At 41.5% G+C, this 26,680-nt stretch overlaps 1 protein-coding gene across 1 annotated transcript in view; it reads right to left on the reverse strand.

Annotated features, from left to right (window-relative positions):
* Positions 1–26,680, reverse strand: part of LOC135545964 (alpha-1,3-mannosyl-glycoprotein 4-beta-N-acetylglucosaminyltransferase B-like) — a 222,333-nt gene that overhangs the window by 41,802 nt on the left and 153,851 nt on the right. The window contains exons 7-8 of the mRNA XM_064973976.1: positions 25,599–25,674; positions 11,666–11,780 (exon numbers count right to left, since the gene is read on the reverse strand). Coding sequence (XP_064830048.1) covers positions 11,666–11,780; positions 25,599–25,674 — 191 coding nt within the window. The remainder of the gene's footprint in view (positions 1–11,665; positions 11,781–25,598; positions 25,675–26,680) is intronic.

The following is a 26,680-nucleotide window of genomic DNA, read 5'->3' on the forward strand; positions in this document are numbered from 1 at the left end:
CACAGCAAACCTTCTTGCCACAGCTCGCATTAATGTGCCATCCTGGATGAGCTGCACTACCTGAGGCACTTGTGTGGGTTGTAGACTCCGTCACATGCTACCACTAGAGTGAAAGCACCGCCAGCATACAAAAGTGACCAAAACATCAGCCAGGAAGCATAGGAACTGTGAAGTGGTCTGTGGTCACCACCTGCAGCACCACTCCTTTATTAGGGGTGTCTTACTAAATGCCTATAATTTCCACCTGTTGTCCATTCCATTTGCACAACAGCATGTGAAATTTATTGTCAATCAGTGTTGCTTCCTAGGTGGACAGTTTGATTTCACAGAAGTGTGATTGACTTGGAGTTACATTGTGTTGTTTAAGTGTTCCCTTTATTTTCTTGAGCAGTGTATATACACACACACACTGTAGTTGGTGTTGTCATTAGTTTACCTAAATTGCGGAGAAATCAGAGTTTAACTATGGCGCTACAGCAGATGGAAAAAACTATCGGACCTCCTTGACACGGTTTTATTCCTTCTTGGTCAACTGTGCCGACACGGGAAGCTTCATGAATACAAACGAATGAAACTTAAATGCATCCAATCTGGATATGTGGTGACCCGAAACCCCGTGAACGTTCTCTGGGCTACCTTTGTGTAGTTCCCTGTAAGTTACCAGGACGTCACTGAGGACCATGTCAAGACCGTTTTAAGGGTTTTCTCAGGACCTTCCTTTTACTAGTCATTAGGAAGTTGCGTGATGGGAACATTCAATCGGGGAACTTTGTCTAGTTCCCTGTAAGTTAGCAGGACGTCGTTGATGACCATGTGAGGACATCTTCAAGACATTCTTGGGACAGTCGTTAGGACATCACATGATGGTCCCAGGTGTCCCAAACCATTATAAGTAAAGTAATGACATTTTATGGGGGGGGTTTTAAGGTAAGTGGGACTATGTTCTGCAAAAATCTGGCAAAACCAGTGACGGTATGTATGCATTTGACATCAATTAGTACTCACTTTTCGGGACGGCAGGAAGCCTAGTGGTTCGAGCATTGGACTAGTACCCGAAAGGTAAAAATCTGTCGGTCTGCCCCTGAACGAGGCAGTTATTAACCCACTGTTCCTAGGCCGTCAAAATAAGAATTTGTTCTAACTGACTTGCCTAGTTAAATAAAGGTAAAATAAACTCAATAAAAAGGATATGAACTCACAACCTCTGGATTTGGATTGCGTGGATCTTTCTGTTGCACCATAAAGTCTGTAGCATTCTCATAGGTCCCCTACACATTCAATATATATAATACATATCTGCACTGCTATTCTAGTTATCAGTTTATCTAACATGACTTATTTCAGCAATTTGAAGGTTCAGTACAGTTGTCTAATGTAGGGGGGATTATTTTTCTGTTTTAATGTTACTCATGAATCACTATGATAAATAAAAACGTTTTTCTTGAGTCTATTTTTAACTGAGCCGAAATTCACTTTGATGTGCAAAGTGTAGAACAAGTTTCCGTCCAATTGGCGACAGATTTTCATGCAAATATCCTCAAATCTACATAAAAACAACATCCACATTTTCCCACCATAGGGGTGTTTCCATCAAACTGACTTGTTGTGGATAAAAAAAAGCTGTATGTGATGACATAGCGCAAATACAAATTACTTTTGTGGTTCAATTCAAAATATATCAAATATATTATTCTTTTTTCAAAGTTAAATGGGTTTCCATCACATTTTCAACTCTACCGATGGCTTTCTGTTGCGATAATATAGCAAACTCGCCCAATCTGGTTTTGGCAAGGTTATATGATGATGTATGGATAAAGCACAGATCATTTATATTTGATCATTGTCAGCCAAGCACCGATCATCATGTCACTAGCATTATTAAAATAGTAGCTTACCCTTGATATTTAGTGGAAATTTGCATGAAGCGTATCGCCATGCACTTAACCACCATCAATTATTTAGTTATGAAATAAGTTACAAAGCTCCTCAAAACGTATTTCATGTGCTTATAAACTCTGCATGCTTTTCCACATCGTGGTAATAATAAAACAAAATACAAAATTGCGTGACTCCAAGTTTCCAGCAATAGGATGGGTTTTATATCAATGTTTGTGTATAAAAACATTTCCACCGCAATTGGCCCCCAAAAATTAGCCCACTTTGTCTTGCCTATTTTGTTTTGTCGGCATTGGGATGTTTTAGACAAATTAGTGAGCTCAAATCCCAGGACATAGTTACTGTATAAATAAGCACACAAAGTAATCATGTACGTCAAATATGTAAGTTGAAACGCCATGTTAAAAGTACTGTTTGTGTGTTTGTGTGGGGATGTCCCTAACATTGCCAACAGACAAAGAGCTGGAAATGGATCAGCGATTCACCAATCATGGCCTTGATGGGCTTGTCAACAGTAACAAGGGACGATGTGTAATTAGACGAGGGTGCCCTATGTAGTAGGCTTTCTTTTAGTGTGTGTGTGTCGTGGCTTGTCTTTAACATTAATTAATTGTCTTTTACATTAATCTGAAGACTGTCTAATTATCAAATGAACTATGTTTAATTGTTACCCAATTAAATTAATCATGTAACAATCAACTCATTAGGATCTGGGGCACCACGAGAGTGATTCTTTAAATTAAACTCTAAAAAGGTCTTTACCTATCACATCTATAAACAGTCAACTTATTAATCATAAACTCATATCATATCACCATTCTGAACAGTCATAACCTCCTTGCACCTGCAAAAACCTGAGCCTTATTTATTATTCAGTACTACACAAATTTGTTTATTCATTTACTAGCTAATTAAATGGGAACACAGGATAACACACTGAGAACAGGTCCCAGGCGGAATGAAAACAACATGGATGCTTGTTAAAGAGATGGCGAGGGAGAGAGAGGTACAGAGACATATACAATTGCCACATTCAGAAACTATTCTCACCTACAATAACGATATATTTTGCACACAAACCACCGCCCGCTTTGAGCAAGAAATCATGAATGAATGTATTTACATATGCCTGGGTTTGCCGAGGATCTCTCGGTGAACGGGGCAGCCTTGGAAAGGGCCCTTTTGTTGCACGATTGTAAGGCTCTGATTGTCCAAAATGGTTCCAACAACTCTTCTACTGTTGTCCTTCTTTGTAGTTGTCCGGTATCCGATGCATTGTCGTGTAGTCCTGAACAGAACTACAGAGTTTATTTTCCTTCCATTCACTCCTGAAGATGCTTCTTTGAAGATACAGTGGGGCAAAAAAGTATTTAGTCAGCCACCAATTGTGCAAGTTCTCCCACTTAAAAAGATGAGAGAGGCCTGTAATTTTCATCATATGTACACTTCAACTATGACAGACAAAATTAGAAAAATAAATCCAGAAAATCACATTGTAGGATTTTTAATGAATTTATTTGCAAATGATGGTGGAAAATAAGTATTTGGTCACCTACAAACCAGCAAGATGTCTGGCTCTCACAGACCTGTAACTTCTTCAACCAGTTGCGACGAGAAAACCCGTATCCGGGAGCGTAATCATAGCCTCAAACGCATTAGCATAACGCAACGGACATAAATACCCCTAGAAACTTTTCCTATTCATGAAAATCGCAAATGAAATGAAGGCCCTTTCCTATTTCCTATTTCAGCATGCCAATACCCCCATGCACAAAGCGAGGTCCATACAGAAATGGTTTGCTGAGATCAGGGTCCTGTGTGGCTCAGTCGGTAGAGCATGGCGCTTGCAACGCCAAGCGTCGTGGGTTCGATTCCAGCTGGGGCCACCCATATGTAAAAGTAGTGGCCCCAGCCGACTTGTAAGTCGCTTTGGACAAAAGCGTCTGCTAAATGGGATATATTTTATATTTTATAAATATATTCAAACACAAGCCTTTTGTTAACACTGTCATCTCAGATTTTCAAAATATGCGTTATAGCCAACACTAGACAAGCATTTGTGTAAGTTTATCATGGGATTATGCTATGCTAGGCTCTGCTGGCAGCAGGCAACATTTTCACGAAAATAAGAAAAGCAACCACATTAAATAATTTACCTTGGAAGAACTTCAGATGCTTTCACGCAGGAGACTCCCAGTTAGACAGCAAATGTTCCATTTTTCCAAAAAGATAATTTTTTGTAGGTGAAAAAGCTCCCGTTTCTTCACCATGCTTGGCTGAGAAATCGACCGAAAAATGCTACAACTACAACGCCAAACTTTTTTCAAAATTAGCTACATAATATCGACAGAAACACGGCAAACATTGTTTAGGATCCATCCTCAAGGTGTTAACAAATATATTCGATAATATATCCGTCAAGGCAGTTGGTTTCTTATAAGAAGCGATTGGAAAAATGGCTACCTCAGTATTTTACGCAAGGTTTTCTGCGGGAGACACCATGTGACCACATGCCATATACGGTCCCTTACAGCCATTCTTCAAAGGAAATGCCAAAAAAGACGTCACAATGCTGGAAAACGTAAGCTCATTCGTAGCTAGTATGGAAACGTCATCTAAAGTACCAGTCAAAAGTTTGGTCACATCTACTCATGTAAGGGTTTTTCTTTATTTTGACCGTTTTCGACATTGTAGAATAATAGTGAAGACATGAAAACAATGAAAAAACACACATGGAATCATGTAGTAACGAAAAAGGAGTTAAACAAAATATTGTCCGACTAGGGGGTTTGGTCAAGAAGTTTACACAGATCAGACACGGACAGAATTGTATTAGCTCGGTTTCAAGGGTGTTTATTAAATAACAAACAAAAATAAAAGAATAGGTCTCATCCGGGATACCGTCTTCTGGGCTCCGGAGTCTTGCTGTATCCAAGTTACCTCCGTTAAACGAATGATAGTCCCACTAAGTGGAAACCAGATGGGATGGCGTATCACTGCAGAATGCTGTGGTAGCCATGCTGGTTAAGTGTGCCTTGAATTCTAAATAAATCACTGACAGTGTCACCAGCACAGCACCGACACAATCACACCTCCTCCTCCATGCTTCACGGTGGGAACCACACATGCAAAGATCATCCGCTCACCTTCTCTGCGTCTCACAAAGCCACGGAAGTTGGAACCAAAAATGTCAAATTTGGACTCAGACAAAAGGACAGAGTTCCACCAGTCTAATGTCCATTTCTCGTGTTTCTTGGCCCAAGCAAGTCTCTTGTTCTTATTTATGTACTTTAGTAGTGGTTTCTTTGCAGCAATTCGACCATGAAGGCCTGATTCATGCGGTCTCTTCTGAACAGTTTATGTTGAGACATGTCTGTTACTTGAACTCTGAAGCATTTATTTGGGCTGCAAATAAATGCTTTGTTTAACACTAACACTTTTTGGGTTACTACATGATTCCATATGTGTTATTTCATAGTTTTCATGTCTTCACTATTATTCTACAATGTAGAAACTAGTAAAAATAAAGAAAAACCTTTGAATGAGTAGGTGTATCCAAACTTTTGACTGGTACTGTTTGTAGTGGGTATACTTTCCAAGTTAAAGTATTTCCTTTATAACATCGCAAAATAAACAGATAGAACATGGGGAATGGTCAGAGGCGATCTATGTTCAAAATATTGTTCCAGTATTCGTTTTTGAATATGTTAGAGTTTCAGCGGGAAAGGGCCTGTTGAGACAAAGCACATTCCTTTGGTGAATTAGGAGAGCACAGACCTGGATCTTCTCCCTTGATTTACTACAGGACGTGAGTGTCAACTCCACTAGTTCTCCCCCCCCCCCCTTCTACGGATGAAAGGGGGTATATTTGAAGTTATTCATTGCAAACCTGATCTGACATATATGGATTCTCGTGGTCAGTCAAGACTATGTACAATGCATTCGGAAAATATTCAGACCCCTTTAATTTTTACACATTTTGTTATGTTACAGCCTTATTCTAAAATTGACTAAATCGTTTTCCCCCTCATCAATCTACACACAATACCCCATAATGACAAAGAAACAGGTTTTTAGAATATTTTGCAAATATATAAAAAATAAAATGACTTTATTTACATCAGTATTCAGATCCTTTGCTATGAGATTTGAAATTGAACTCAGGTGCACCCGGTTTCCATTGATCATCCTTGAGATGTTTCTACTTAGTTGGAGTCCACCTGTGGTAAATTCAAGTGATTGAACATGATTTGGAAAGGCACACACCTGTCACCAAAAACCAAGTCATGAGGTTGAAGGAATTGTCCATGCAGTTCAGAGACTTGTGCCGAGGAATAAATCTAGGGAATGGTACCAAAAAAATAGATCCAAGAACACAGTGGCCCCCATCATTCTTAAATGGAAGACATTTGGGACCACCAAGACTCTTCCTAGAGCTGGCTGCCCGGCCAAACCGGGGGAAATCGGGGGAGAAGGTCTTTGGTCAGGGAGGTGATGGTCACTCTGACAGAGCTCCAGAGTTCCTCTGTAGAGTTGGAAGAACCTTTCAGAAGGACAACCATCTCTGCAGCACTCCACCAATCAGGTCTTTATGGTAGATTGGCCAGACTGAAGCCACTCCTCAATAAATTGGCACATGAGTTTGCCAAAAGGCACCTAAAGGACTCTCAGACCATGATAAACAAGATTCTCCGGTCTGATAAAACCAAGATTGAACTCTTTGGCCTGAATGCCAATCTGGAGGAAACCAGGCAGAGATCATCACCTGTCCAATACCATCCCTATGGTGAAGCATGGTTGTGGCAGCATCATGCTGTGGGATGTTTATCAGTGGCAGGGACTGGGAGACAAGTCAGGACTGAGGGAAAGATGAACAGAGCAAAGTAGAGAGAGATCCTTGATGAAAACTTTCTTTAGAGCGCTCAGGACCTCAGACAAGTTGAAGGTTCACCTTCCAACAGGACAACAACCCTAAGCATTACAGCCAAGACTACGCAGGAGTGGCTTCGGAACAATTATCTGAATGACCTTGAGTGGCCAAGCCAGAGCCCAGACTTGAACGCAATCAAACATGTCTGGAGAGATCTGAAAATAGCTGTGCAGTGACACTCCCAATCCAACCTGACAAAGCTTGAGAGGATCTGCAGAGATGAACAGGAGAAACTCCTCAAATACAGGTGTGCCAAGCTTGTAGTGTCATGTCCAAGAAGAGTCTGTATTCACTGCCAAAGGTTCAACAAATTACTGAGTAAAGGGTCTGAATACTTATGTGAATGTGATATTTCAGGAAAGAAATGGCTTTGTCATGAGGTAAAAAACAACAACTTAATCAATTTCAGAACAAGGCTTTAAAATAAAGAAATTAGGAAAAAGTCAAGGGGTCTGAATTCTCTCCGAATGCACTGTATATGTGTGTGTGCGCGCGCACACGTGTGTCCGTGCATATAACAACCGTATTGCATTAGTTGTCATGCATCTACATTACATGAACTCATGGGAGAAGGTGAAGGCTGTAATGCTAGTGAATGCTGACTCAGGAGAATGTTTGCGTGAATGGATACAGAGGTGGAATTTACTTCTGGGCTGAAAACGTAGCATTATATTAGGATTTTTGACTTAGGAGAGATGCTTTTCTCTGGCCTTGTCACCAACAAGCTGCTGTGAATTAAGTGTAAGAACAATGTGGCGCTTACATGTGCTATGAATCGCTGACTGCTGAATAATGAATAAGTACCGAAATTGGGGTGCATCGTAATACTCTTAAGTGACCTACTTTTCTCTTCATTCTGAACTAATTTGAAAGCAATATGGTGACTGGTATCCAGATCTTTACTTTCAACTGTCCAGTTCTTTCAAATTAGTGCAGATGAAGGCAAGGACATGAGGAGAGGAAGCCACTCTCGAGTATTGAGATGCACCCCTGGACTGCCAAACCCACTGTTGAGGACTGCAGTCTAAATTAAACTGACAAATCCCATTTCTCTCCATCCCTACATGATCCCTTGGGCGCTAATAAGAATTTGTGCATGTGGCTACGAGAGGTGCTGCAAAATGATAGCATAATTGATTGTTTGCCATGAAGTGCGTTCAAGATGATGGATGATTTTTAATAAAATGTGTAATTTGTTATAAAATAAGTAATATTTCAGCAGATAAGGCTTGGAGTAAATTACAATTTTAAGTCTTCCGTTTTATTTGAATTGAATCAGGTTCTAGTTTCTTGGACCATGCATATCTTTATTTATCTCTGTAGGCTATTGAGAGCTATCTGTTTCATTTATGTCGGGTACTCTGCACTGTGTTTCCCCATCCTTTTCTATCAGAAGATAGTCTTTTCCCCCCCTCACTCATTCAAACGAGATATAACTCCGCCCACCTTTGCCTCACTAATCTTCATGAATCAACACCCTGAGTGAGACACCCTGTCCTGTCCGTCTCAGTCGTCGGGATCCACTTCTAGTCCTGTTCACTGCTCAGTCATCCGGAAGACATGACCTCTCTCTCTCTCTACCCCCTATTTCATTGCACTCATATGCATATCCACACATTCAGATGGCTGTCCCCTGATTCTCCCTGATTGCACTCGCTGCTTGGCCTGTCGGGCCGGTTAGCTGTAGAATGCTAATGAGAGCGGAAGGGAGAGAGTCACTAACAGTCGCTAACCACGAGCTTGAGCTCCTAAAAACACCTGAGAGAGCCAAGTCAGGGCACAGCCCATCGGATTACTGCTCACAAAGCCTCCCTACTGCTTTTGGGGAATTATGTATTTAGCGCCGCATGGCTTATCCTATGAGGAGGGGAAAATTGTTATGGTTTGTCTCGGATCATTATCATCACGACGATGACTAATTATGTTATGTAATTGTGTTTTAAAGCCCCTTGACAACAAACGCTGACTGGACTAAGCCTAATACAGAAGCTGTGCAGCTCTCTGACCGCGTAATAGCGCATGATGAGAATGGGAGTTGATTTTTGGTAAATCTTGTGGTCTAGTCTACTTTCTTCATCTTCAGGGAAGAGGAAGAAGCAAAAATGTGAGAGTATCATCAACCCTATGGCTATTCCTCCTTTTAACAATTGTACCTCGTCTGGTTTAAAATCTCTAAAAAGGTGACAACTTTTAACGAGATCTAGATCTCATTCTCTTCCCCGCTCCCTCTCTCCTAGTCCTCAGACTGAAAACAAGCAATGCAGAATCGAGGTTGGTGTCTTTTCTGTGACCAATGCTGTTGACGGCCCGGCGGATGTGATTCGGCGAAGTGCTCGTTGTGACAGGCAGGAGATGCGAGCCGGTCGGCTTATCAAAACTCCGGGTCGAGTGAGCCTGAGCAGCATTAAGTCATGGTTGTCGGACCGGGCCCGCCGTCCCAGGCTACACGCAATGACCATGAGAGGGGGAAGGAGAAAGAGAGGGAAAGATTAGAGAGATATAGGGGTGATACAGAGCGAGAGATGGGGGTGAGAGAGAGATGGGAAAGAGAAAGACAGGAAGAAAGAGACGCCTCAACCCTATCTCCTCCACGGGAAGCCTGTAATCGGATCCACACACTAAACTGACAGGCACTCAATACGCTTAGATAAGCACAGCGAGTGACAGCAGTGGCTACGTTATCCGTCAGAAGCTTTAACTTTATATGTTTGATAAGTGGAATAGGAGAAGGCCCACGTCAAGCAATCTCAGGCTAAGATTTCTACTCAACTGAAAGTGAATAGCAATCTCAGCATTGTTTACACCCCATGGGAGATAGTCCTTGGAGACAACTTTTATTATACCAGCAGCAACATATTGCACCGAAATGTATTGTTTTATTAGTCAATGGGCTTCCATTAGACTATTCCCCAATAGCAAGAAGTTGCCAGTGGGCACAGATCTCAGATCAGCTTGCCCTCCCCCAATCCCATGCTTACCCTTAAGAACAAAACTGACCTTAGATCAGTATCACTCCCTCGTCCCTATACATCTTACTGGCCCTATAGCTAGAGGGAGAATACAACACATGTTGTTTGACAGCCTCTATAGACAGGGCCCAGTAATGAGGTAGGTCTTTGCTGGGGGAGATGGGGCTGGAGAGATGGAGTGGAGGGAGAGGAGAGTGGGCATCAATCAGTGGTTAAGCTGGGCCCCGAACAGCGCTCAGGGACCTATTAGAGTAAAGTGCAGCAGCAGAAGCTCAAGGGAAAGAGCATGCTGCATACAGTGTAATTGTGTGTACATGAGGGGGATTCTGTATATATATATATATATATGTATGTGTGTGTGTGCAGAAAGGGTTTTGGTCAAATGTCACCCTTGTAAAGGGTTACGGTTGGATGACACTCGTCTAATTAGTGTAGTGTCTTCATAATGCTTGGTCCATGGCAATCACTTCACTGACGCTTCTTCCAATACTTTTCTGTTCCATTTCTCAGAGAAAAAAAATGCTCTCAGTTGTCACTTGTGTGAACACACACGACACAGAGGCACACAATGGCTTGGGTGTATGTGTGACAGCTGCGGCTGCTTGGTGGCCTTTAAGTGGCTGCTGTCATTTGTTCTTTACTGATCAGCAGAGAGTCACAAGACACCAGACCCCCTCTTAGATGTCTGAATGGAAAAGTTAGAAATGTCAAATGGCCACAATCATAAGAAAGTGGAATTCAGCTTCAGCCAGACTATTATGAGTCCCATGACAAAAACACACCACCAGAGAAGGGTTTATTTGGGTATAATTTCAAATCAATCGGGGGCATATTTTTGTTTCAATCATAGATGAGTGTTAAGGATGTCGCTATTCATTTTCATAAAAAAAAAAAACGATTGACTCTGACAGTGAGTCTGTGTGTGTCGTTAGAATGCTTGTGTATAGCACGTGTCAAACCCTAGGGGATTCTTTGGTTCAGTTTACTTTGGGACCAGGCCCTGCGCTGGCTGTCAAAACCTCTTTACTTTGGGTCAAAATCAACTAGCTCCCTACGAGCCCCGAAAACACACCACGTGTTCCCCATTTTCGTCCCCCGAAGATAACACGACAACTGAAAAGCTCTGGCCGCATTTTGTCCCATCCAGCTCACTTTACTTGAACGTTGGAACTGCTCTCACAAACCGAGACTGTGGCCTTGACTCTAAAATGTACTTCAGCCCCAAGTGCTGTATTTTCACATGCCAGCTACCCAACACTGATAGATTCCGGAAGATATAAGTAGTTGATCACTCTAGACAGTATAATTACAACAGAGGTCAAATGGAGGTTGACGCTTCAATGAATTTTGCCGGCTTTAATTCAAAGTGGTTACTTTTAAATTGAGTTCTGACGAGTTGGAGGGAGCTTAGGAACAACTTTCCTGCCAAGCTGTAGATTTGATCATAACCTTCGGACTAAAATAGCTTACCTTTGCCATTACTCAGGATTATGCCTTTGAATAGCCGAGCGGCTTTCAAGTTTAAGTGTCTTGCACTATGTTCAAATATCAGTGTCCTAATTAGGGGTTCATTGTTAGTCCCCATTCCGGGGCTGCCTTGGTAAGAATCTTAATTCGTAAATCTTTAACTTACACATTCAGTATTAGAGCACTATAGGCTAGTTCTTCTGGCTGTAGTATGTTAGTGACATGGCTCTTTACCACACATAGGCACTCGACAGCAGCGCGCTAGTAGGGCTAGCTCTTCTGGCTGTAGCTCTGTAACGTTGCCTTGGTGACACACCGAGTCATCGCTCGTTAACTCACACACACACACACACACGCAACAGTGGCACTATTGCTAGCTATTTTGGCATGGGCCGAGGCTTACCGATGAAGCCCAGCTGGGAGAACTCCAAGATCATCCACTCCTCAGAAGGCTGCTGCAGGGCAAAGTTCTTCATCGTGGTGAAGTAATTCGGACGGGCCACAATGTCATCCTCCAGCTGAGAGAAAGTGAGAGAAGAAAAACGGGAAATAAAGACAAACATTCTGTTCTGTGCTTCTTTCTCTCATTAATGTGACAATTCCCAGTCATTACATTTAATTAAATACTAATTGGAGTAATTTGTAGCAATGGGGTTTTGTGATTGCAGCCATATGGCCATGACTATTCAATAATTGAAAACTCTGGAAGGGGTTGAAAACATTACACATAATGAATGACAATGTGAAATTAAGCTCTATTACACATTTGTATGACTCAACATAGTCTAGTACAGTGGTTCCCAAACTTTGTATAGTCCTATACCCCTTCAAACATTCAACTTTCAGATGAGTACCCCCTCTAGCACCAGGGTCAACACACTCTCAAATGTTGTTTTTTGCCATCATTGCAAGCCTGCCACACACACACTGTACAATACATTTATTAAACATAAGAATCAGTTTTGTCACAACCCGGCTTGTGGGACGTGACAAAGAGCTTCTTATAGGACCAGGGCACAAACAATAATATAATAATCCATAATTTTGCTCTTTATTTAACCATCTTATATATAAAATCTTATTTGTTCATCAAAAATTGTGAATAACTCACCACAGGTTAATGAGAAGGGTGTGCTTGAAAGGATGCACATAACTCTGCAATGTTGGGTTATATTGGAGAGAGTCTCAGTCTTAAATCATTTTCCACCCAAAGTCTATGCCTGGATTTAGTTTTCATGCTAGCGAGGGCCGAGAATCCACTCTCACATAGGTACGTGGTTGCAAAGGGCATCAGTCTTAACAGCGCGATTTGCCAATGCAGGATAGTCTGAGCGCAGCTGAATCCAGAAATCTGTCAGTGGCTTCTGATTAAATTCAATTTTGCTTGTTGCAATTTCAATGAGGCTCTCTTGTTCAGATATCCAGATATAGTGGACTGGAGGAAGATGCGTGAAAGGGATAACGAATCCAGTTGTTTGTGTCATCCGTGTCGAGGAAAGTACCTGCATAATTGCACACCTAACTCACTCAGGTGCTTTGCTATATCACATTTGACATTGTCCGTAGGCTTGAGTTCATCTGCACACAAACAAAATCACACAATGATGGGAAGACCTGTGTGTTGTCCTAGTCAATGCAGACAGAGAAGAGCTCCAACTTCTTAATCATAGCCTCAATTTTGTCCCGTACATTGAATATAGATTCAGATCATTCAGGCGAGAAAAAAACGTCACCCAGATAGGCCAGTTGTGTGATAAACTCATCATCATGCAAGCAGTCAGACAAGTGAAAATTATGGTCAGTAAAGACAAGCGTGTCAATACTTTGATCCTTGATAACCAGCACACTTCTGTATGTTGTAAAAGTGTTGCCCATTTCATTGCATAGTGCAGAAAATACATGAGAGTTCGGGGGCCTTGCTTTAACAAAGTTAACCATTTTCACTGCAGTGTCCAAAACATCTTTCAAGCTTTCAGGCATTCCCTTGGCAGCAAGAGCCTCTTGGTGGATGCTGCAGTGTACCCAAGTGGTGTCGGGAGCAACTGCTTGCACATGCGTTACCACTCCAATATGTCTCCCTGTCATGGCTTTTGCGACATCAGTACAGATACCAACATGAGCATCAGCTACGTTTGGCTACATACGGACCATTGGTGGAATTCCCGTGAGAGAGTAACGGTTGATGTGATTGGATGTTCATTATTTGTCTAGGCTACCTGTATTTGACATTGTGTTGTTATTTCTCTGAACACTAGATGGTTTTATTTTAGGCAGTGAAACGAGGCTATTCAGGCAAGGAAAGAAAACTCACCCAAATGTGTAGCCCCGTTAGAAAATATAAATGGACTGTTAAAACTGACAGCATTTCCCCCAGTTTGGGAATACCTGGTCTAGTACAATTGCGTCATTACTTTGTCTGTACACTCTGTCCTTTATCCTCTTAAAAAAAAAATTGTAAGCATCACATTTTTAAAGCTTCAATAGACTTGAACAGGAGATGACACACGGCAACAAAATCAATCAAATACATGTTATTTGTCACATGCTTTGTAAACAACAGGTGTAGACTCCGACTCTAAATTACAACTAATTAACGCAAAAACAAAAAAGAGAAAAGAAAAAAAAGACAGCTCGACAGCCACGTTGAGAGAAGTGACGGCTGCTCTGTGTGTGTCACTAAACAGATGTGAGGTGATTAGGAAGGAATCCACTGTGGCATAATGCGCTCCTCTCCTATCTGAGGCAAGGCTCCAGCACTGAGCCCACGCAACCCCTGTCACTTCCCATCTCACGCGCTTCCCTCTCGCCCCCTGTTCTCCTGCCGCATGTGGGGACTGAGGTGGAGACAGCCTGGATACATGTTTTGCGAGTTGGACGCAGAGCGAGGGTGATACTGTACATTGGGCTGCAACAGATGGCCGGTATCCTATTCCCAGAGCGGTGGTGGAATAAACATGCCTGTTTCCATCGGTTTCCATTTTCCATTGACATTTTAGTCATTTAGCAGAAGCTCTTATCGAGAGCGACTTACAGTGAGTGCATTCATCTTTAGATAGCTGGGGAGACAACCACATATCTCAGTCATAGTAAGTAACATTTATCTGCAATAAAGCTGTGGGAATAATCAAGTTAATCCGTGAGGAGGTAGGGTTTCAGGCATTTTTGGAAGATGGGCAGGGACTCTGTTGTCCTAATGTCAGAGGTAAGCTCATTCCACCAATAGGGTGCCAGGACAGAGAAGAGCTTTGACTGGGTTGAGCGGAAGTTGACCCCTGTAAGGGTGGGAGGGCCAAGAGAGCAGAGGTGGCAGAATGGAGTGCCTAGGTTGGAGTGTAAGGTTTGAGCATAGCCTGAAGGTACATGTTTCCATCCGAGTGGCTAAAGTCTGCCTAGTAACAAGGAGCCAGTGTGTGTTTAAGCATACAGTGAGGCAAAAAAGTATTTAGTCAGCCACCAATTGTGCAAGTTCTTCCACTTAAAAAGATGAGAGAGGCCTGTAATTTTCATCATAGGTACACTTCAACTATGACAGACAAAATGAGAAAAAATATCCAGAAAATCACATTGTAGGATTTTTTACTTTATTTGCAAATTATGGAGGAAAATAAGTATTTGGTCGACTACAAACAAGCAAGATTTCTGGCTCTCACAGACCTTTAACTTCTTCTTTAAGAGGCTCCTCTGTCCTCCATTCGTTACCTGTATTAATGGCACCTGTTTGAACTTGTTATCAGTATAAAAGACACCCGTCCACAATCTCAAACAGTCACACTCCAACCTCCACTATGGCCAAGACCAAAGAGCTGTCAAAGGACACCAGAAACAAAATTGTAGACCTGCACCAGAATGGGAAGACTGAATCTGTGTAACGGATGTGAAACGGATAGCTTAGTTAGCGGTGGTGCGCGCTAAATAGCGTTTCAATCAGTGACGTCACTTGCTCTGAGACCTTGAAGTAGTAGTTCCCCTTGCTCTGCAAGGGCCGCGGCTTTCGTGGAGCGATGGGTAACAATGCTTCGTGGGTGACTGTTGTTGATGTGTGCAGAGGGTCCCTGGTTCATGCCCGGGTATGGGTGAGGGGATGGTCTAAAGTGATACTGTTACATCTGCAATAGGTAAGCAGCTTGGTTTGAAGAAATCAACTGTGGGAGCAATTATTAGGAATTGGAAGACATACAAGACCACTGATAATCTCCCTCAATCTGGGGCACCACGCAAGATCTCACCCCGTGGGGTCAAAATGATCACAAGAACAGTGAGCAAAAATCCCAGAACCACATGGGGGACCTAGTGAATGACCTGCAGAGAGCTGGGACCAAAGTAGAAAAGCCTACCATCAGTAACACACTACACCGCCAGGGACTCAAATCCTGCAGTGCCAGAGGTGTCCGCCCGCTTAAGCCAGTACATGTCCAGGCCCATCTGATGTTTGCTCAAGAGCATTTGGATGATCCAGAAGATTGGGAGAATGTCATATGGTCAGATGGAACCAAAATATAACTTTTTGGTAAAAATTCAACTCGTCGTGTTTGGAGGACAAAGAATGCTGAGTTGCATCCAAAGAACACCAAACCTACTGTGAAACATCATGCTTTGGGGCTGTTTTTCTGGAAAGGGACCAGGACGACTGATCCGTGTAAAGGAAAGAATGAATGGGGCCATGTATCGTGAAAACCTCCTTCCAATCAGCAAGGGCATTGAAGAGGAAATGTGGCTGGGTCTTTCAGCATGACAATGATCCCAAACACACCGCCCGGGCAACGAAGGAGTGGCTTCATAAGAAGCATTTCAAGGTCCTGGCTGGAGTGGCCTAGCCAGTCTCCAGATCTCAACCCCATAGACAATCTTTGGAGGGAGTTGAAAGTCTGTGTTGCCCAGCAACAGCCCCAAAACATCACTGCTCTAGAGGAGATCTGCATGGAGGAATGGGCCAAAATTCCAGCAACAGTCTGTGAAAACCTTGTGAAGACTTACAGAAAATGTTTGACCTCTGTCATTGCCAACAAAGGGTATATAACAAAGTATTGAGATAAACCTTTGTTATTTACCAAATACTTATCATTAAAAATCCTACAATGTGATTTTCTGGATTTTTTCTTCTCATTTTGTCTGTCATAGTTGAAGTGTACCTATGATGAAAATTACAGGTCTCTCATCTTTTTAAGTGGGAGAACTTGCACAATTGGTGGCTGAGTAAATACCTTTTTGCCCCACTGTATACACCTGTTTGGTTTGTTTGTCTTTGTTATACCTTTCTGTGTTTTAGTGTCAAGTAGAGGGCACCCTTCTGAAGTTGCAGATACAGGTAACGGATTCTACAAGTTTCTGGAACTTAATTGGAGGGATGCAACACTATTCTTCCACGATAAATTCCATCATTTGGTGTTTTGTTGATGCTGGTGGAAAGCGTTGGGTTGAGATCTGACTGATACAGCCATGGCATATGGTTTACATCGTTTTCATTTTCATCAAACCATTCAGTGACCACTCGTGCCAAGTGGATGGGGGCATTTTCATTCTATGTGGACATAGCCAAAATAATGGGCAAAACAATGGCCTGACCAGTATTTTAATACATGACCCTAAGCATGATGGGATGTTAACAGCGTAATTAACTCAGGAACCACAATTGTGCGGAAGCACCCGCTTTAAATGTACTTTGTATCCCCCATTTACTCAAGTCTTTCTATTATTTTGTCAGTTACCTGCATGTTGGATTGTGTTGCAGGTGTGGATTTGAACCTGTTTGTTTTAATGCTTCCTTACACAGTTACTATCATCCGAGGCAGAGGCCCAACGCTGCATGAAGATGGACAGAGTTTAACATTTTGGTCCGCCGTCCGCTCTCCCACAATCAATAGTGTCAGCAGCCTTCCTTGGTGATGAGGAGAACATATCACCCAAACGGAGGTAGACCCTTTCAAGCCCCTCGACCTCCAGAGGTTTTGCATTGTTTATATCTCAATGTACATAGTCCACTGCCAAAAATAGAGATTTGCCTGCCAAAAATAGTAATGCAGGGGATTTATGTTTCACAGGGACTTGGCTAGATCCTTCCGTCAAAGAATCAGAAATAGAAAACTTCCTAATTACCCGAAAGGAAAGAAATCGGAGAGGAGGGGGTGTGTACATTAATTTCAGAGCAGACATTGGTTTTAATATGAGAATGGATTTAAATCTTGATTGCATGGAAGCAGTTTGGCAGGATATATTTTTACCAAAAAGCAAACCAATCTTTACAGGGGCTTTGTATAGACCTCCAGACCGGAGTTACTTTTATGAGATCCTTGAAAATGTGTGTACTGCCCACTGTGGCTTTCAAAACTCTGAAGTGATTCTACTGAGTGATGTAAAAGCTGAAGTAGTGAACATGAGCTGCCCCCTGTACAAGGCCTTGTCTAACTTTTGCAAAACGTTAGTTTGATAAATGAGCCTACAAGAATCGACATTGATCTCATTATTGTATAACACAAGATATCCAGAAGTTGTATAATTGCAAATAGAATGAGGAATTAGTGACCATTTTTTAATACACCGCACTAGGAAAGTGAGGAGGAGGGGGGGGGAGATTAAAAATTGCCACAATACCATCAGGACAAGATCCCTCAGAAACTATGACAAAAAAACTATTTAATGAACTGCTAGGACAGTCTGACAGGTCTACTGTTATGGAAAGTGAGGGTGTGGCTAGAGCACGGGAATTCTTCCAAGGTAAATTTGTCAGTACTGTGGACAAGCTGGCATCGCAAAAAAAGTGATGAGGATCAAACAAAGGCCAAAATCCTGGATCAGTAGGGAAATCCTTCCATCACCTTGAGAAACAATGCTCGAAAAGACTGAGGTCAAAATTGGCAGATTCCTTCACTCAATACAAACACCTAAGGAATACAGTTCAAAGGCTGGTTGACGAAGCAAAACTGTCCTTCTACAACAGCAAGATCCAGGACAAAATAAACGACCCCGAGGGACTTTGGAAGACTCAAGGACCTAGCAACAAGCCAAAAACAAAAGTCAAAAAGCATTGGACTGAACATCAATGGTAATGTTACCTTTTACAGAGCACAGGTGGCTGATAAATGAGTTAAATTGGTTCTCAACTCCATTGCCAGCAACCTTGTTGATCAACACCCAGAATACTCTAGCACCTTTGGAAACCATCATATTTAAATCTAATATTCAGTTAAGAACAACCCCGAAGGACAGGTTTCAACTTTAGATGTTACAAATATGCTTAAAGATTTTGACAAACAGAACGCCACAGCACTGGATTACATCCCAGCTAGATTCCTGAGTGATGCTGCTGATTGTATTGGACATTATGTAACACACATCATCAACCTTTCTATTCAACATGGTAAGGTACCACACTAGTTGAAACATGCAAGAGTGGCTCCTTTATACAAGAAACGAAGCGAAGTTGAACAAGGTAACTACAGAACAGTGTCAATCTTGTGTCGTGTCATTTTATATAACCTTCAGTCCGGTTTTAGACATTCCTATTCTACCGACACTTGTTTACGACACTTGAGAGATTTTAACTCGCAAGAAATTGACAAGGGAAACTTCTGTCGTATGGTGATGCTTGACCTACAAAGATTTGGCACCAACTCCTTTTCATGGGAAAAGTCATACCTAACTAACAGGGTTCAAAGGGTGAATGTGGGCGTGACACTGTCTGATACTAAGGAGATAAACTGTGGTACCCCCGCGCATGGGAGCATTTTGGGGCCTTTGCTTTTTTTGCTCTACATAAAAGACATGGACTCTGCCTCTTCATGCCCTCTGTTCCTATATGCGGATGATTCTGCCCTCTTGGTTTCACATAAGAATAAGGAGACCGTTGAAAAGACCCTAAGCAGCGAACTGATTTTAACCTCTTAGTGATCCCTTTGCGCGCCAATCCCTTTAGCGGGATCGATTTGACAACATCCAGTGAAATTGCAGAACGCCAAATTCAAACTACAGAAAAATCAATATTCAACATTCACAACAATATACAGTGCCTTGCGAAAGTATTCGGCCCCCTTGAACTTTGTGACCTTTTGCAACATTTCAGGCTTCAAACATAGATATAAAACTGTATTTTTTTGTGAAGAATCAACAACAAGTGGGACACAATCATGAAGTGGAACGACATTTATTGGATATTTCAAACTTTTTTAACAAATCAAAAACTGAAAAATTGGGCGTGCAAAATATACTGTGTTCAATACCGGATAAAAACAATGTGAAGCACGCTCCAGTTCACACGCATCAAAACAGTAGAGTCCACTTGACTTGACACTTACAAAGAACAGCCCTACTTCTTCATATCTCAAAAGAAAAACATCAACCAATTTCTAAAGACATCTAGTGGAAGCCATAGGAACTGCAACCAGGTTCCTATTAAATAGGTCTTCCCATAGAAATTAATTGAAAACAGTGACCTCAAAAAAATCCTGGATGATCTGTCCTCGGGGTTTCTCCTGCCAAATCAGTTCTATTATACTCACATACATTATTTTAACAGTTTTAGAAACAAACTTTAGAGTGTTTTCAATCCAAATCTACCAATTATATGCATATCCTAGCTTCTGGGCTGAGTAACAGGCAGTTTACTCTGGGCACGCTTTTCATCCGGACGTGAAAATACTGTCCCATATCCCTAAGACGTTTTAGGTAGCAACCACCAAGCAGACCGGGTATGGTAACTGCTGGTGTTGAAGGAGACCAGACTACAGAGGTAAAGAGGGCTTTGTAGATGAACACATACAAATTTATCTTTGTGTGCATATAAAGTGAGGTCCAATCTACCATTTGGTACAAGGTGCAATGGTGGGTGAGTGACTTGGCATTTGTAATAAAGTGCAAGGATGCATGATAAACAGAGTTCAGTCTCTGTAAGACAAATGAGGCTGCATGCATACACAACAAGTCACCATAATCAATTACAGAGAGAATAGTTGCCTGAACAAGCTTCTTTCTAGCCATAAGTGGGAAGCAAGTCATATTACGAAAATAAAAACACAATTTCAATGTAAGCTTTGTCACAAGATTATGGACATGAACTTTAAAGGACAACTTGTCATCCAACCAAATACCTGTATTTGGGGAGTTTCTGCCATTCTTCTCTGCAGATCCTCTCAAGCTCTGACAGGTTGGATGGAGAGTGTGGCTGCACAGCTATTCTCAGGTCTCTCCAGAGATGTTTGATCGGGTTCAAGTCCGCGCTCTGGCTGGGCCACTCAAGGACATTCAGAGACTTGTCCCAAAGCCACTCCTGCATTGTCTTGGCTGTGTGCTTAGGGTCATTGTCCTGTTGGAAGGTGAACCTTCACCCCAATCTGAGGTCCTGAGCGCTCTGGAGCAGGTTTTCATCAAGGACATCTCTGTACTTTGCTCCATTCATCTTTCCCTCAATCCTGACTAGTCTCCCAGTCCCTGCCTCTGAAAAACATCTCCTCAGCATGATGCTGCCACCACCATGCGTCACCGTAGGGATGGTGCCAGGTTTCTTTCAGACATGCCACTTGGCATTCAAGCCAAAAAGTTCAATCTTGGTTTCATCAGACAAGAGAATCTTGTGTGTTCTTGGGGACCTTCAATGCTGAATAATTGTTTTGGTACCCTTCCTCAGATCTGTGCCTCAACACAATCCTGTCTTGGAGCTCTACAGACAATTCCTACGACCTCATGGCTTGGTATTTGCTCTGACATGCACTGTCAACTTATATCGACAGGTGTGTGCCTTTCCAAATCCCATGCAATCAATTGAATTTACCACAGGTGGACTCCAATTAAGTTGTTGAAACATTTCAAGGATGATCAATGGAAACAGGTTGCATCTGAGCTCAATTTCAAGTCTCATAGCAATACTTGTGTAAATGAGCTATTTCTGTATTTTTTTGCAAACATTTCCAAAAAAAGTGTTTTTGCTTTGTCATTATGTGGTATTGTGTGTAGATTGATGAGGAAATTATTTTGTTTAGTCAATTTTAAAAATAAGGCTGTAACGTAACAAAATGTGGAAAAATACTGTGTATATTTTACAGTCACGTGTCAGTGACTGTAAAATCCTTAACAAAGAGTTGCAGCCAATTTTAGAATGGGTTGCCAGCAATAAACTGGTACCCAACATCTCTTAAACTAAGAGCATTGTAGTTGAGGAGACTAAATGTGACCCACCACCTGGATTTGGTCCTATGTAGTAAAATTTGAAATGCTGTTAATTTTACAATGGATAAAAGTAGAGACTCAGAGCTAGAAATGTGTATATCATACACTGCAGTTAAGAAAACATGGGAAATAAATTCTGCTTGAAAGTTGATAAACACGTCACCCCACTTTTGAGAAATGGCACTTGAATGTTTTGGTTACCTACTGCAGAGCTCTTCTTTGTCAGCAACCTTCACACCCTCTTTAGGCATTCACATGTGAGGCCATGTGCTAAACAGAGTGTATAGTAAACAACCAAATATTTCAAGACTAAAAGTGGTAAAAGTAGTTGTAGCCTACAATAAAGAAAAAAAATGACACTATCTAGTCATTGACCTATATCCTAATCTGACTCTGGCGCAGGTCCTGTTGTTCTTCACATTACCGTCTCTGGTAAACACACACTATATCAAATAAAATATATGTCTATTTGTCACATGCATAGAATCCAAAAGGCGTAGTACAGTAAAATGGTGACTTGCATATTTGCATAAAAATATATAAATCTGGGGATCCAAGATATTTTACAAATTATCACCCCATAGCTGCACTACCAAGTTTTTCTACAATCCTAGAAAAAAATGGTATATATAAGAGAATATTGAAAGATATAAATCAACACCGAAATGGTTTTTGTAAAAACTACCAGATATGGCTATTTTGCAATTTATGGTTAAAATCTCTACCGGCCTGAACAACAATGAATACGCTCCTGGCATCTTTTTAGATTTATCGAAAGTGTTTAACATAGTTCGATCAGAAAATATTACTTTCTAAATGGCATTTTTTACGGTTTTCATGATTATACACATAATTGGCTATATAGTTATTTTCATGATAGAGAACAATTTGTTTATGCAAATGGCTGTGCCTCTATCAGGGCCAATATATCCCGTGGTGTGCCACAGGGTTGGATAATTGGACCTTTGTTATTCCTAATCTATATCAATGACCTTGCTGCTATGTCTTCTACCGTACTTCCCATTCTCTTTGGTGATGGTACCAATTTGATTTTATCACACAATAATTTTGATTCACTAATTAATGAAGCCAACTCAGGAACGGACACATTTTCTGTACGGTTCCAGATAAAAAAACATTTGTTCAATGTTAACTTCTTTGGGGTAGGGGGCAGTATTTTCACGTCCAGATGAAAAGCGTGCCCAGAGTAAACTGCCTGCTACTCAGGCCCAGAGGCTCGGATATGCATGTTTGGATAGAAAACACTCTCTAAAACTGTTTGAATGATGTCTGTGAGTATAACAGAACTCATATGGCAGGCAAAAACCTGAGAAAAATCCAACCAGGAAGTGGGAAATCTGAGGTTTGTAGTTTTTCAAGTGAATGCCTATCCAATATACAGTGTAAATGGGGTCAGATTGCACTTCCTAAGGCTTCCACTAAATGTCAACAGTCTTTAGAAAATTGTTTCAGGCTTCTATTGTGAAGGGATAAGAGCTGTTTGAACCAGTGGTCTGGCTGAAAGCCTTTAGTTTAGTCACACGTGCAGCCGTGAGCATGAGCTCCGTTCCTTTTCATTTCTAATGACAAAGGAATTGTTCGTTTGGAATATTATTGAAGATTCATGATAAAAACATCCTAAAGATCGATTCTATACATCGTTTGACACGTTTCTACAAACTGTAATGGAACTTTTTTGACTTTTCGTCTGGACTTAGTGCCCGCGCCTTCTGCATTTGGATTACTGGACTAAACGTGCAAACAAAAAGGATGTATTTGGACATAAAGATGAACTTTATCGAACAAAACAAACATTTATTGTCTAACATGCAGACCTGTGAGTGTCTCTCTCTGCACTTTCGCCAGATGTTTGTTTGAGACAATGCATTGGTGAACATAACGCACCAATTTCAAATGAGGTTTTTGGACATAAAGATGAACTTTATCGAACAAAACACACATTTACTGTCTAACATGGAGTCCTGAGCGTGCCATCCGGTGAAGATCTTCAAAGGTTAGTGATTAATTTTAACGCTATTTCTGTCTTTTGTGACACCTCTCCTTCTTTGGAAAATGGCTGTATGGTTTTCTCTGGCTAGGCGCTGACCTAACTTAATCGCATGGTGTGCTTTTTGCCGTAAAGCCTTTTTGAAATCCGACACTGTGGCTGGATTAACAAGAAGTTTATCTTTAAAATGGTGTATAATACTTGTAGGTTTGAGGAATTTTAATTATGAGATTTCTGTTTGGCGCCCTGCACATTCACTGGATGTTGGCCAGGTGGGATGCTACCGTCCCACTGGCGCCAGACAGGTTAAAAAAAATCCAATTTGATTTTATTCACTAGTAAGAATAAGGAATATGGTTTAAAAAATGATCCAGAGTCTCAATTGGTGGGAATGAAATGGAAGTCACATCCACTAAATTCCTCTGAGTTTTAATTGATGAAAAGTTATCCTGGAAAGATATTCAATTTGTCTGCAGTAAAGTGATGAAATCTGTTGGTATCATCAGAAAGATTAGTGGTTTGGTTCATCAGGCTTGCTTCCGAACTATATACTATAGCTTAATTTAACCATATCTCATTTACTGTAATATTGTCTTGGCCAGTATATGTGCCTCTTACCTACACAAATGGCTCATTATACAAAATACATTTGGAAGACTAGCCACCTATTCTAATTACCTAGCTCCATCTGCATCTTCGTTTCAGAAACACAACATCTTGCCTATTTACGATATTAATGTACAGCAATTATGCACTTTCCTCTACAAAATCATCATACCTCCCAGACAGTTTACCTAAACCCTGCTATGAATTTGTCCAGGTAAATTCTGAAATCCACCTGTAAAACACAAGACACTGAGATAACCTTCACCCTCCCTACTGACACACATCACATAGTCAATTCTCAATCAGGTACAGAGGTACCATACTCTGGAATTCTTATCTTCACATTGCCAAAACCTCATCATCCCTCAAAAACTTTAAGCGAAGACTAGGGGTCAGCCCGATGAACCAAACTACTCAGTAATCTCCTCCATATAGCCTAACGCTCATGCACACACTTACACGAAACAAGTATTGTTCTTTTTTCTCTCTGTGATTACTGATCAAATCCTTTATAATGAGTTGATTTTCTTGTGTGTTTTAACAACCCTTTTTTATTTTTGTACTTATGTAATGCATATTGTGTTTTTTTGTTGTTGTTGTGGTGTGGTCTTCATATAAGCCCTTCGGCTTCCAACCACACCTGCACAATGTTTTTTAGAGCACGCCTTGCTCTTCATTGTAATCAGAGGGCTAATATTAATACCATGCATGCCAGTCTATCTTGGCTTAGAGTTGAGGAACGACTGACTGCGTCACTTCTTGTTTTTATAACAAACATTAGTGTTGGAAATCCCAAATGGTTTGCATAGTCAACTTACACACAGACTTATGCCACTAGACATGCCACACCAGGGGTCTTTTCACTTCCCAGGTACAGAACAAATTCAAGGAAACGTACAGTATTACACAGAGCCATGAGTGCATGGAACTCCCTTCCATCTCACATTGCGCAAGTGAACAGCAAACCTGATTTCAAAAAAACAAATAAAGCAACACCTCAGGCCTCTACCCTATGTGACCTACTTGCTGTGTGTATGTGTAACTGATAGATGCGCGCACACACACACACACACACCACATGTTCATGTTTTTAAATGTATGTAAATTCTAAAGTATTTTGCCTGTAATGAATATTTCACTATGTTTCGGACCCCAGTAAGACTAGCTGTCGCCATTGGCGTCGGCTAATGGGGATCCTAATAAATCAAATCAAAAATCTAAATGGCAGCCGCTCGTCGGCTCTCAGGAATGCAGCCTCAGCAGCGGGAAACGACTGGGGCAAATATTATTGCTGTGTCACCCTCACGATAGCTTTCTAGATAGCTTCTGTAGGACTATAGCTGTTGCTGAGTGCCACCTGTCCAAAGGTTATGCGAAATGGCTGCCCTGCGAGCAATGTCGTTCCAAGCACTGACATGTCAGAACAATTTCTCCCAGGACAAACAGTTCATAGTGTTTACACACTTCTAAGATTCTCATTTCACTATGCAGAATATACTCATTTGTTCAGTCTTTACAGAAAACACTGTAAACAGATGCATGCTGCAAGAGGCTTGAGGTTTCGTACCTGCACATAGTAGGTCCCTTTGGACTGGGCGTACATCATGAGGAAGCAGTAATCCAAATTCTGTTTTGTCCGCCATCTGGGGAGAAAGAGGGGAATGACAGAGGATGTGATGAGATTCACAAACCCAAACCCAAACACACACACACACACACACACACACACACACACACACACACACACACACGATCCACATCCAAACCTGCGTCCACGCTTACCGACAAGACGGAGGGAATTCATCCGACATACTACTTTTTCATTGACATTCAGGCCTGGGTACACGAGCCAGTGTCTCACTTTGGCATAACTCGATTTTGTATTAACTCATACACATAATGTAGGAACTGTGTTGTCGTAAGAGTCAATAAATGGAAACAATAAGCTTCTGGTCTAAGCGGAGCAGTGCCCCTGGTCCTCTATCTTCCTGTGTAAGACGAGAGCGAGGAGAAGCTGGAGGTGGATTAGTGGCTCCTGGTTCAGATGAGGAGCAGAACATGCGGTTGCCTTTGTCACTGGATAACAATCAGATGTTGAAAACGGAGAGGAGGAAAAACACCTCTTTGCCAAGTTACTGTCTTACAAACATACTCATGCTCGATTCGATTATCTATGCCTATGGGAACCAAATATAAGAATATCTTGCACACACACACACACTTTTTGGACGAGACACAGAGTAGCTGGTATAAACACACTGTGACGAAAATAGGCATCGATAACATGAAAAGGGAAAAATAACAAAACACTGATTAGAGCAGCCATACAGCAACTACTACACTAGGAGAAGAATGCCCATCAACACAACTTACTTCTCATAGTTTCATCCAATAAAAGACGGCCCTCCGACAGCACCATTCCTATGATCTGTTTTCCCATTCAAATCTTACTTTACAATAACAACACATGCAACGGATTGAGACATACGCAATCCTTTCCCTGATGGAAATAGTAGCCTAAATCATGTATATTGTGGCTATATAAAGATAAAGCAATTGTTTGAGGCAAACAAAGAGCAAATCGTATCCGTGTAGCCTAGGCCTACATCAAAGCTGGTACACAGCGTACACACTGAAATGTGTACCTAT

Source organism: Oncorhynchus masou, chromosome 9, assembly GCF_036934945.1.
Source record: "Oncorhynchus masou masou isolate Uvic2021 chromosome 9, UVic_Omas_1.1, whole genome shotgun sequence".
Lineage (NCBI taxonomy): Eukaryota > Metazoa > Chordata > Actinopteri > Salmoniformes > Salmonidae > Oncorhynchus > Oncorhynchus masou.